Here is a 12,160-nt window from a genome sequence, read left to right as displayed (position 1 = left end):
GAGTGCCCGTGTGTGTGTGTGTTGGTGAGTGTCCATGTGGATGATCCATCCCAGGGTCCAATCCTGGTCCAAGATATCATCAGTAAACAAAGCTGCACTAATGTGGTGTCAGTGCCCCCTAGAGGCAGGGAGGACCAGCTAGGCACCCCCCCCCCCCTTCCCCCCCCACCCCGCTTTCCCCTTTCCCCTCTCCCCACTGACCACAAACTTCTATCGGCTATGCAGGGTGCTAGAAGGAGGACACAGCAAGGCTGCAAAGAGATACAGACAGGTTAGGTGACTGGGCAACAAGATGGCAGATGGATTATAATGTAGGGGAGTGCAAAGTTATTCACTTTGGTCGAAAGAGTAGAAGAGCTGAACAGTTTTTTAAAAATGAGAAACTTGAAAGTGTTGATGTTCAAAAGACATGGATGTGCTTGTACAAGGAACGCAAAAAGTTAACATACAGGTCTAGCAAGCAGTTAGGAAGGCAAATGACATGTTGGCCTTTTTTTGCAAGGGTATTGGAATATAGAAATAAGAAGTCTTGCTACAGTTGTGCAGGGTTTTGTTGAGACCACACCTGGAGCACTGTGTGCAATTTTGATCTCTACATTTAAGAAAGGAAATGCATGCATTGGAGGTGGTACAGAGAAGGTTCACTAAATTGGTCCCTGGGATGAGGGGGTTGTCCTGTGGTGAGAAGCTGAGTAAATTGGGCCGATATTCTCTGGAGTTTAGAAGAATGAGAGTCGATCTCATTGAAACGTACAAGATTCTGAGGGGGGGTTTAATAGGGTAGAAGCTAAGAGATTGTTCCCGCTGGTCGGGGAATCTAAAACACAGGGGTGCAGCCTCAGGATAAGGCCCGATCAATTAGGACTGAGCTAAGGGGAAATTACTTCATTCAGAGGGTTGTGAATCTTTGGAATTCTCTACCCCAGAGGGTTGTGGGACGCTCCATCGTTCAATAGAGTTAAGCTGGGATAGACAGGTTTTTGGTCTCAGGGCAATGAGGAATTGGCAGGGAAATGGAGTTGAAGCCCCAGATCAGCCATGACCATAACGAATGGCGGAGCAAGCTCGACAGGCCGTGTGATCTACACCTGCTCCCAGTTCTTGTGTCCTAGAACATGCTGGTGTGTAAAGTTTAGGAGAAGACAAGACCAGGATTAGGCTCTGAGGCCAAACAGCCTGCTGGCATTCATTGTCTGGGGGCACACATGAGTAACCGAGTAAATCATAGAGAGCAGGATCCCAGGTTGAGTCCCTGCTCACTGCTAGGAACCAGTCACAGCCAGCACATTGGTGCAGGTGCTGTATTGGCCTCAGCATTCCTGAGCGTGCGTGTGTGTACGTACTGGGCTCTTCGTAATGATGCATTCCATAGCTGAGCAGCCTCAGAGACACTTACTAAATAGGCTGATGCATGAAGGAACAAACAATTTGGCATGTCAATGGGCAGCCAGAACCGATGGAACAGGCTCTCGAAAGGAGAAGGGGGAGTTAATGGGATGGAATACTAACCTCACGTTGTCAGACTGACTGACTCCACGTTACTGTGTGACAGAGATTTGAGAAGGACTGTTTTCTATCACTGTGGAGAGGCAACATTGGGCGAACTTGCCAAATTCAGTGGCCAGAAAAACCTGTTCTTTTCTCTCCTTGTGATGTAGGCGTCAATGATAAGGACTTCATTTTTTGTCCATCCTTCAATAGTGTGGATTGATCATATGAATTAGGAGCAGGAGAAGGCCATTCGCCCCATCAAGCCTGTTCCGCCATTCATTAAGATCATGGCTGATCTGATTGTGGCCTCAACTCCACTTTCCTGTCTGCAGCCCCCCCCATAACCCTTAACTCCCGTGTCAATCAAAAACCTGTCTAACTCGGCCTTGTATATAATCAACGACCAATGCTCTCTGTGGAAGAGAATTCCAAACACTAACGACCCTTTGAGAGAAAATAACTCTTCCTCATCTACATCTTAAATGGTAGACTCCTTATTTTTAAACTGTGTTTCCTAGTTCTAACTTTTCCCCCGTGGGGAGACATCCTCTCAGCATCCACTCTGTCAAGTCTCCTCAGGATCTTATATGATTCAATAAGATCACCTCTCATTCTTCTGATTCCAATGACTGTAGGCCCAGTCTGCTCAACGTTTCCTCATAAGACAAACCCCTTCATCCCAGGAATCAGCCAGTGAACCTTCTCTGGACGGCTTCCAATGCAAGGATATCCCTCCTTAAGTCAGGAGACCTAAACTGCGCACAGTACTCCAGGTGCAGTCTCACCAAAGCCCTGCACAGTTGTAGCAAGACTTCCCTACTTTTATACTCTATCCCCCTTGCAATAAAGGTGGCTTGCTACTTTGAGTCTGTCACATGCAAAGGCAGACAGGCTGACACTTAAATGAACCAGTTGGGATTTTACAGCAATCTGACCATTTCCGAGGTTATTCTTCTGGTACCGTCCCACAAATGAGCAGACTTTATTCTATTTCGTTTCCACAACTTGCCATGATGGGATTTGAACTTTTAACCCCTGAATTACTCATCCAGCACCATAAGCATCCCACCTACTGCACCTCGAGTCTTATCGGCCTTTGGAAGTTTAGCTAGTTTTTTGTTGGCTTCCAGCCCCATATCCTCTCAATTACCCAGCACAACGACTTCCATTTCCATCTATCTGCAGCTGTGATCCTCGTCCATGCCTTTGTCACCTGTAGATTTGACCATTCCAATGCTCTCCTAGCCAGCCTCTCACTTTTCACCCTCCATTAACTTGAGTTCGTCCAAATTTGAGCCTATGTCTTAACTCTCGCTAAGTCCCATTCACACATCACTCCTGTGCCCGCTGATCTACACTGGATCCCTCAGAGGCAGCACCTCCATTTTTAAATTCTCAGTCTTGCCTTCAAATGGCCTCGCCCGTCTTTATCCCTGTAATCTCCGCCAGCTCCATCACCTTCCAAGATATCTGCGCTCCTCCAATTCCAGCCTTTTGAGAATCACTGATTCCCTCCGCTCCACCCTTGGCGGCCTTGCCTTCAGCTGCCTGGGGCCTGAGCTCTGGAATTCCCTCCCTAAACCTCTCCATCTCTCTACCTCTCTCTTCTCCTTTAAGACACTCCTTAAAACCTACTTCAACCAAACTTTAGGTCATTTGCCCAATGCCCCATGTGACTTGGAGTCAGTCTTTGTCTGACGGTGCTCCTGTGAACTGTATTGAGATGTTTTATTACGATAAGGTGCTATATAAAGGCCAAATTGGCAGCACTTTTGTGCTATTCTCAGCTATATTGATATTTGTATTTGACAGGCTCTGGGCACACGCAGGTCAGAGGTCACTCCGTTATCCTCCCTGGTCAGTATTCCACCATGAGTCGCCTAGAAAGCAGCAAAGCCAGCAGGGGGCAGTCAGCGACCAAGGACTCCTCCTGCCAGACGGAAGAGGTCAAGGTGGTACCACCGTCGGTCCGGAGGATTCGGGCGCAGAAAGGACAGGGCATCGCGGCCCAACTCTCCAACTCGTCAGGTAACATGTCGACTGCCAGCGATGGGACCGACACTCTGCGTGCCAGCGGAGAGCTGCGTTTCCACAGCCTGCCCCGACCTGGAGCCAGGGTCTCGCTGCACGAGCTAAACGATGCCCGCCACACCCTGCGCAAGCCGGAGGAGTCGTTCGGCACGCTGCCCGGGCGGGTGGGCAAGCTGCGAGTGGACGGCTCGGCAACCCAGCTGCAGATGGCCACGCTGCCCAGACCGAAGTCCCAGGAGATTCCCGGCCTTCAGGCCGCCGGGGAAGAGCCCGCCGCGCTGGCGCGCACCGCCTCACCCAGCGCAGTGCGCCCGACCCAGATCACCGCCCACACCACGCTGTCCTCGAAGGCCGAGGTGGTGGCCATCCGCACGTCCCAAGCCCTAGTGGGCTGCTCGCTGCCGCCAGGCTCCGCCGCCCCCACGCCCCTCACCGCCACGGCCCTGAGCGGCGCCGGCGGCCTGCGGGAGGAGAACCGCTCCTCCAGCGGCAACTGGAGCGGCAGCAGCGGCGGCAACGGCTGCAGCTCGGGCCGGCACTCGCCCACCTCCGACACCGCCCTGCCCCCTTCCCGCTGCGACTCGGCCGTCTCCCTGGCGCTGGGCCTGCGGGCCGAGCTGGTAGAGCCTCAGCGTGCCCGGGAGGGCGGTGGGGTGACCAGCGCTGCCCGAGGGGGCCAGCCGGAGAGCGGGAGCATGACGGAGCGTTCCGCCGGCGAGACGGCTCTGACCCCCGGCCCCCCCCAAGCGGAGACGCTGGCCGTGAGCTCGGGCCCTCGGACCCCCGCCCGTCACCCGTACAAGAACCCGGACCGCCCTCTCTCACCCCCTCCCACCGAGGTGGACTGGAACTCACTGTACTCGGAGGTGCAGCTCGCACCCGCGGAGGTCACTGCCGGGTCGTGGGGTGAGGGCAAAGGTCGGCGAGGCCCGGAGAACCAAACTGGCTACAGTGACCGGTCCCTGGGCCGCAGCATATCCCTGAAGAAAACCAAGAAACCCCCCCTTCCTCCCGCCCGCACGGACTCTCTCCGCAAGAAGCCCAAGGGTGCCCGGCCCGTGCTCAGTGAGTCGCTTATCGCCACCCTCCAGCGCTCGCTCGAGGTCAACCTCAAGGGCCAGGATGGCCCCCCGGCCTCCCCCAGCGAGGGTCGTGACCCCTGGACCATGCGCCCCCGCAGCCAGAGTAGTGCGAGTGGCGGGGGCGGCAGCAGCAACAGCAGCGGGCGCTCCACCGCTGCCAGCAACGCCTACTCCAGCGCAGCCACACCATCCCAGAGTGAGACCAGCAGCCTGCGCTCCGAGTACAGCGACCCCTGGGCCTATTACACTGAGGGGGGAGGCGGGAGAGCCCAGGAGGAGGGTCCCCAGGCCAGCGCCTGGGACTACGTGCAGGACGAGCTGCCGCGGTCCTGCCCGCCGCTCGTGGCCAACAGCTCGGCCAAACCAAAGAGCTCGTCCCCAGACAAGTCCCATGGCGTCACCTCGCCCTCGAGTGGCTACTCCAGCCAGTGCAACACGCCCACCATGCTGAACCCAGCCCCCGTGTTCTCCCGCCAGACATCGCCAGGGCTCGCCAAACCAAAGCCAAAGCCAAAGCCGAAAGTCCCCGAGCGGAAATCTTCACTGCTGTCCTCCGTATCAGCCTCGTCGTCGTCTGCATCCCTTTCCTCAAATGCCTCCGATTCCCGGCATCAAATGGCAGAGGCCAGAGCCGCTCCCTCAGATACACCTGCATCATCCCTGGGTCCTGACCTGAGCCCTCCTCTTCCTCCTCCACCACCCCCACTGTCCACCTTACCCCCTCCTGCTGCCCCTCTGGCCCTGCTGACCCCTCCATCTCCCCTGCTGACCGCTCCTGCTCCCCTACTGACCCCTCCTGCTCCCCTGCTGACCCCTCCTGTTGCCCCTCTGCCCCCTCCTTTCCTTCCTGTACCCACCGTCCCCCCTCCTGCACCCCCACTACCCCCTCCTGCTCCTCCCCTGCCCCCCCCGGCCCCACTCCTGGACCTGAAGATGATGAACTGTGCAAAGCCCCCGCTCTCGTCCACCCGCCCCTGCAGAAAAGAGCCTAAGGCCCCAGCCGAGCAGGCTGAGGCCTGTAAGCCAGGCCTGGGCCTGCCCCTCATTACACCCAGTGCTCTGCAGATGGTCCAGCTGAGGTCGGTGAAGAGGAGTGACCGGGCTGACCCACCGAGGCAGGCGGAGGAGCAGTGCCCCTGGTTGAAGCTGCGGCTGGAGCAGCCGATGTCGCCGCCGCCCAGGAAACCGGCTGTGCTGCAACGCCCTTCCTCCCTCTGCAGATTCGCCAAACATCACCACGAGGCCAGCAACCTTCCTGGCAGCGGCCTAGCCCTCAGCTCTGAAAACAGGACCGCTGGCACGGATAGGCCTGAATCGTTTGCCCTCGGGAACAGGCCTGAGTTAGGGGCTGGAAATGAGCTAGAGCCCACGATGGAGCCACCCAGCCCTGCTCCCACAGCTCAGAGCAAAAGGATCGATACAGGGAAAGATCAAGAGAGGGTGTCACCGCCTGAAAACCCCAATGCCAAATTGGCCAGCAAAATGCCACCTCCCATTGCCAGGAAACCCAAATTGGGTCTACTTGTCCCACCACCTGCCTGGAACATCCCCCTCCAGGAGAAACAGGTGTCGGTCCCCTCGGGATCTGTAGCAGAAGTCACCACCACCATCACCACCACCACCACAGCATCTACTGAGACCAACAGAGACCAGCCCTTAGCTCAAAGTGTGGATGTGACAGAATCTGACAGCTCCCATACAGCCAAGGGACCTGAGGACACGGTGCAGCACAAGGCCTGGGAAGCCCACGTGGAGAACCTGTTCGACGAAAGCCGGGAAAATCCAAGTGTGCATGGAGAACTGGCAGCAGATACACCAAACACTTGGGATACCATGGAAGAGAGCAGTGCAATAACCTGCCAAGATGATGAAATGGGTAAGGTTAAGAACAAAAAAAAAACATTTTCCTGTTCTTCCTCATCCCCTTCTATTCCTCCTCCTCTCCACTTTGTCCCTTCTCCCGTCCTCTCGTTCCTTCATCGTGCATTCCACTTGTCCCTTGCTCTCCCAATTCTTTCCCATCTCCCCCCTTTTCACCCCGCCCCCATCCATCCAATTGCTCGCCCATCCATTCCTTTCCCACCCCTTCAGGCTCCTCACCCCTCCTTGGGGTGGACAAATATGAGGGGGTGTAACAATGTTGCGGGGTTGATGGAGGGTATCAGGGACAGCCTACTGTTACAAAGATAAGCCAACACAAGAAGAAATGCAAGTGTTTAGAAAGTATGTTAGGGTGTAAGAATGTTACAGGGATTGGGATTATAATGGGGTTTAAGAATGTTATGGGATTTGGGATTATACTGATGTTTAAGAATGTTATGGGGGTGTAACAGTGTTATAGAGTTTGCAGAGTGTGTAACCGAGGGTTAGAGTTTACAGGGGATGTAACAGAGGGTGATAGAGTTTACAGGGGATGTAATAGAGTGCTATAGAGTTTTGAGGGGGGTGTAACAGGAGGTTGAGTTTACAGGGGGTTTTTTAATTCATTGATGGGATGTGGGCTTCACTGGCTAGGCCAGCATTTATTGCCCATCCCTAATTGCCCTTGAGAAGGTGGTGGTGAGCTGCCTTGAACCGCTGCAGTCCCTGTGGTGTAGGTGCACCCACAGTGCTGTTAGGAAGGGAGTTCCAGGATTTTGATCCAGCGACAGTGAAGGAACGGTGACATATTTCCAAGTCAGGATGGTGAGTGACTTGGAGAGAGTGTAACAGAGGGTTATAGAGTTTACATGGGGTGTAATGGAGCATTAGAGAATTTTGAGGGGGTGTAACAGAGGGTTGTAGCATTTACAAGGGATGTAACAGAGTGTTACAGTGTTTACAGGGGTATAACAGAGGTTATAGAGTTTACGGGGGTGTAACAGTATTATAGAGTTTACGGGGGTGTAATAGAGTTTTGAGGGGGTGTAATAGAGTGTTGAAGTTGACAGCTATCTGGTATTTTACGATGCTTCCTCCACCTTTCAATGACTGGAGTTTAACTGCTCTTTGGCAGGTGATGTGTTTGAACCCAGTTCCCCCACCTTTGCTAGCAGTAACGGTTGGAGTATTGAAGATCCTAGCACTCCCAGCAGGCCCAGGACAACTGAGGACTTATTTGCAGTGATTCACAGGTAGGAACAGGAGTGAGAACTCTTTGAACTGATTCCCTGGTGAGCGGACATGGATCAGCCTGAGACTGATAGGAAAGATATTATACTGTTCATTACTTGAGCTGGGCTGATGTCTGATTTGATGCCTATCCTGACCTTGTGCTCCGAGGGCCCTTGGGACGTGTAGAGGGCGGGGATGCTCGTTAAATATGGCTGATGACTTGTCTGGAACTTGCATGGTTGTCTCAGGATTGAGATGGGTAAGGGGCATTTAAAGGGTTAAATACAGTTCCTCTCTGAGGAACCTTCGACTGAGTCCAGCCTCTTTGCTCTGCTTAGGAACTCTCACACTAGGGGAGGTTCCCGAACAGCTGCCTTAACTGCAGCAGAAACGGGGGGTTTACTTTGTTAATGATGGCCGCTCAGCAGGAAAAAACCCCACATCCAGTATCTCCCGATCAGAAAACAGCCTTTTCCCTCTCTCCGGCCTTGAAGGAGATGAAACTTCCAAGTCTTCAGACTGGAGAGGAGGAAGGAAAGACCTGGGGATGTGGCCTTGGATTTATTTTTTGTTTTTGGAGCCTCAATTCTGTCACTTGTGGGTTGTGAATCCCTTTCGTTTTTCTGGGAGTGAGGAGTCTCACTTTTGTATCTACATGGGGTTCCTGTTATTGGGTGACTGTATGTGGCCTCGCTGCATAAAAAAGTTTTTCCTCATGTCGCCTCTGGTTCTTTTGCCAATCACCTTAAATTGGTGTCCTCTGGTTCCATCAATGGGAACAGTTTCTCTCCGTCTACTGTTAACAGATCCTGCATGATTTTGAACGCCTCTATCAAATCTCCTCTTAACCCCCTCTTCTCCAAGAAGAACAATCCCGGCTTCTCCAATCTATCCACATGAAGTGGTTCAGATGAAAACCATGGATACATTTAAGGTGAATCTAACTAAACACATGAGGGGAGAGTGAAGGGTAGGAGGAGGCTCATGTGGAGCATATACACCCGCAGGGACAAAGTGGGCCAAAGGGCCTGTTCTGTGCTGTAAATCTATGTAATTCGAAAAAGGGTAGTCTGATTCTCAGCTAGAATTATAAAATGATAGAGCAAAGGCGCTGATCGAGTTATCCAATTCGTCTCACTCCCCCCACTCCTTCCCCACAGCCCTGCAAATTTTTCCTCAAATATATAATTGATATTAATGTTCGTATCTTTGAATGGTGATCACTTATAGATTCCTTTTTTTATTCTTTCATGGGAAGTGAGCGTCACTGACAAGGCCAGTGTTCGTTGCCCATCCCTACCCAATTGCCCTTGAACTGTGGCACTGCCAGGCCATTGCAGAGGGCAGTTAAGAGTCAATCACATTCATTGTAGGTCTGGAGTCACGTGTAGGCCTAACCGGGTAAGGATGGCAGATTTCCTTCCCTGAAGGACATTAGCGAACCAAGATGGGTTTACTCGACAATCGATGAAAGGTTTTTTTTTATTATTCTTTCATGGGGCATGAACATCGCTGGCTAGGCCAGTAAAGGTTCTCACTATCTGTCTCTCCCTTCATGTCTAACTATCGGGACCAGAAATTCCTGCTGGAAGTCAGTGGACATTTTGCTGGGTCCCCCAATTTTCCATCCCGCCCACGACAGGTCCCACCCAAAATCCCGGTCTGTGTCGCCAATTGTCTTCCTCTGTCTACTCAATCTCTCTATCCCCTCTCTCTCTCTCTCTCTCTATTTTTTTTTTGTATAACGATTAGGAGAAAATGTTAAGATTGTGTTTCTCACCTTTAGGTCCAAAAGGAGAGTCCTGGGCCGGAAAGATTCCGAGGACGAGCTCTGTAAGACTGTGTCCCCTTCTCCTCCCGTCACCCCCACGGGGAACATCTCCAGCCCGGGCAGCTTCAAGCAAGTTGGCTCCATCCAGAGGAACCTGCGGAAATCCAGCACCAGTAGCGACAGCTTCAAGGCCCTGCTTTTGAAGAAGGGCAGCAGGGGAGAGGCAGGCTGTCGCATGTCAGCGGCTGAAATGCTCAAGAGCACTGACCCCCGGCATCGGCAGGCTGAGCCGCCGCAGGCCGAGGCGGCCAGGACCAACGGCTGGAGTCCGGCCGAGAGCCGCTCACCGGGACACCGGGGGCGGAACCCCCGCGAGGAGTGGGCCTCACAGGAGGGGCCCATGCCCCGGGGCGCGGGGCTGGTGGGCATCCGGCACGGGCGCTCGCGGACCCCCCCCTCGGCCGCCAGCAGCCGGTATGGCGCCCGGCACCTTCACCTCCACCGGCTCCACAGCAGCCCCATGACCGTCATCTGCGAAGGGGAGGCCGAGAACGCGGAGGCGGCCGAGGGTCCGGGCCCAGGCAACGAGGGGCGGCGGCACAGCGAGGGCGACATCGTCAGCAGCAGCGGCCTGGGGGACATTCGGGGCAGGCAGGAGCCCAGAGGCAACAGCGTCTTCAGCCACCCAGACTCAGCCCCTGCCTCACGGGACCCTCCGGACTCAATGTGTGGGGCAACAGACATTCACCCGGCCCAGAACGGCTCCACTACTTTAGCAGAAGAAGGCGTGAACCAGGACTGGGACTCGTGAAAGACGAAAAGAACAACAGAGAGAGACTGATTTTAGTACCCCACGTTTTAATTTTCGTTTAAAAGTCAATTGCAGTGCAAAGGGCAAAAAACCCACCGAGGAAAAGCCTAAAAGGTGAAGGCCTCGGCCTTTGCCCCCCCCCTTATCCTGTCGGATGTGCTGAGCTGTGCAAACGTGGGAGGTGTCAGCCGTGCACTGAAAAGAGAGACTTGCATTTAAATAGCGCCTTTCACAACCTCAGGAATTCCCAAAGCGCTTTACAGCCAATGAAATACTTCTCCAAAGTGTTGGAAAGCAGGGGAAAAGAGCTCCTTTGCATTCAGTGGGAAAGAGTCGCGGAGGGCTTGAGAGAAAGAGGTTGTTACATATTGACTGTAGCGAGCGCCACTGTTGTGTCTTTCTGAGATTAAGGCGGGTTTCAGGCCGCTGGATGGAATAGAGACTGTCGGGAGAAGCTGAGAGATGGCAGGAGGAAGGTGACTTTGGAATCTGGAGTTGATGGAAGAGGAAGAGAGCAAGAGCACAAAAGAAAGACAAGGGGGAGAGGACAAGGAGGATGAGAGGTTTTTGAAAGTTCTTTTTGTGGCAAAAGTTTATTTCCCTGGAGTTGAATTTCTCAGTGGAACTGAGGTAGAGAGACTTGCACTGTTGGTGCCTGGGCAGGTTCTGGGAGAAAGGAGCAATTCATGGGGATCGAGGTCTAAGCTCTGACATTGGACAATGTAATGGAGGGTTGGAGTTTTTAGCTGGTTGATACTTCCATCCCTTGGTGAAAGAAGGAAATAGTAAGTACTGTAAATGGAAGAGTCGGCATTGGACAATCCGTGTCGTCTTGACATTGGAGAATTATCAATTTCAAATATGTTGTAGCACTAGAATGCAAGCAAAGATCCAGCCTTTGTGCCGTTAATGGTTAGGTGTGTCACCCAGCACGACACCAAGCTGTTCAGACCAGGAGGGTTCCAGTTCGATACCCAGTCTGTGTTTAGCTAACCTAGTCGGAACTGGTATAGTTGGCTTGTTTTCCCCAAGAGGGGTCAGGTGCTGAGTGGGGGAAGGTCGGTGGGGGAAAACACTCAAGCTGCAGTTGCCACTCTCCCGATTGGGACCCTGTCTGGAAAGGACAGCAGGGTCAGAGGCCTGTCCACTGGGCTTCCTACCTGCCAGAGAGCCTCACCTTGTATGGCAAGGCTGCATAAACCCAACAAGGGGGTGAGCTACCCACCGTCTGTGAGACTGTATCTACAGACTGAGTCCCTCACTACCTTCAGGAGAGGAGAGGAACTCAAGGAGGGGAGAAAGTGAAGGGTGCACGAAAGTGCTCTTGTTGGGATTCAGATGTTCCTGAATCCATTCAGTTTAACACAAATAATTTTTGACGTTTTTTTTTCTTCTCATTTGTCTCTCTTTTTCCCGGTTGTCACTGAGTTAGTAGAATTAACCAACTAAATTAGCAATGAACTGAAGAAAGCCGTTTGACTCTATGCTAATTCAATCTTAACACTCTCCTGACTTCAGCTGAGTAGTCAGAGAGCCCCATGTGATGCCATCCTGACTTAGTGGCACAAGGTCTCACTAGTGTAGGTGTGTCCTTAACACCATCCCTAATCCTCAACCAGAGCCACGGAACCCAGTCTGACCTCTTCTCCCCCCCCCACCCTTCCCAGTTGACGCCTTTACCTGTGCTGGGCGATATTAATAGAGTTTTACATGGAAAGAGGCTCTTCGGCCCATCGTGTCCGTGCTGGTCATCAAGCCCCTATCTACTCTAATTCCATTTTCCAGCACTTGGCCCATAGCCTTGTAAGCTATAGTGTTTCAAATGTTTATCTAAATACTTCTTAAGTGTTGTGAGGGTTCCTGCCTCTACCACCCTTTCAG

General features: G+C 53.1%; 1 protein-coding gene across 1 annotated transcript in view; it reads left to right on the top strand.

The window, feature by feature from the left end:
- LOC144689342 (NHS-like protein 1) overlaps window positions 1-11,569 on the top strand; it is a 228,923-nt gene extending 217,354 nt beyond the window's left edge. Inside the window, exons 7-9 of the mRNA XM_078556375.1 lie at window positions 3,304-6,480; window positions 7,600-7,717; window positions 9,484-11,569. Coding sequence (XP_078412501.1) covers window positions 3,304-6,480; window positions 7,600-7,717; window positions 9,484-10,279 — 4,091 coding nt within the window. The 3' untranslated portion in view covers window positions 10,280-11,569. The remainder of the gene's footprint in view (window positions 1-3,303; window positions 6,481-7,599; window positions 7,718-9,483) is intronic.
- Window positions 11,570-12,160: the final 591 nt, after the last annotated feature.

This window comes from Cetorhinus maximus, chromosome 14 (genome assembly GCF_964194155.1).
Source record: "Cetorhinus maximus chromosome 14, sCetMax3.hap1.1, whole genome shotgun sequence".
Taxonomy (NCBI): Eukaryota; Metazoa; Chordata; class Chondrichthyes; order Lamniformes; family Cetorhinidae; genus Cetorhinus; species Cetorhinus maximus.
This window is presented reverse-complemented; position numbering and strand designations above follow the sequence as displayed.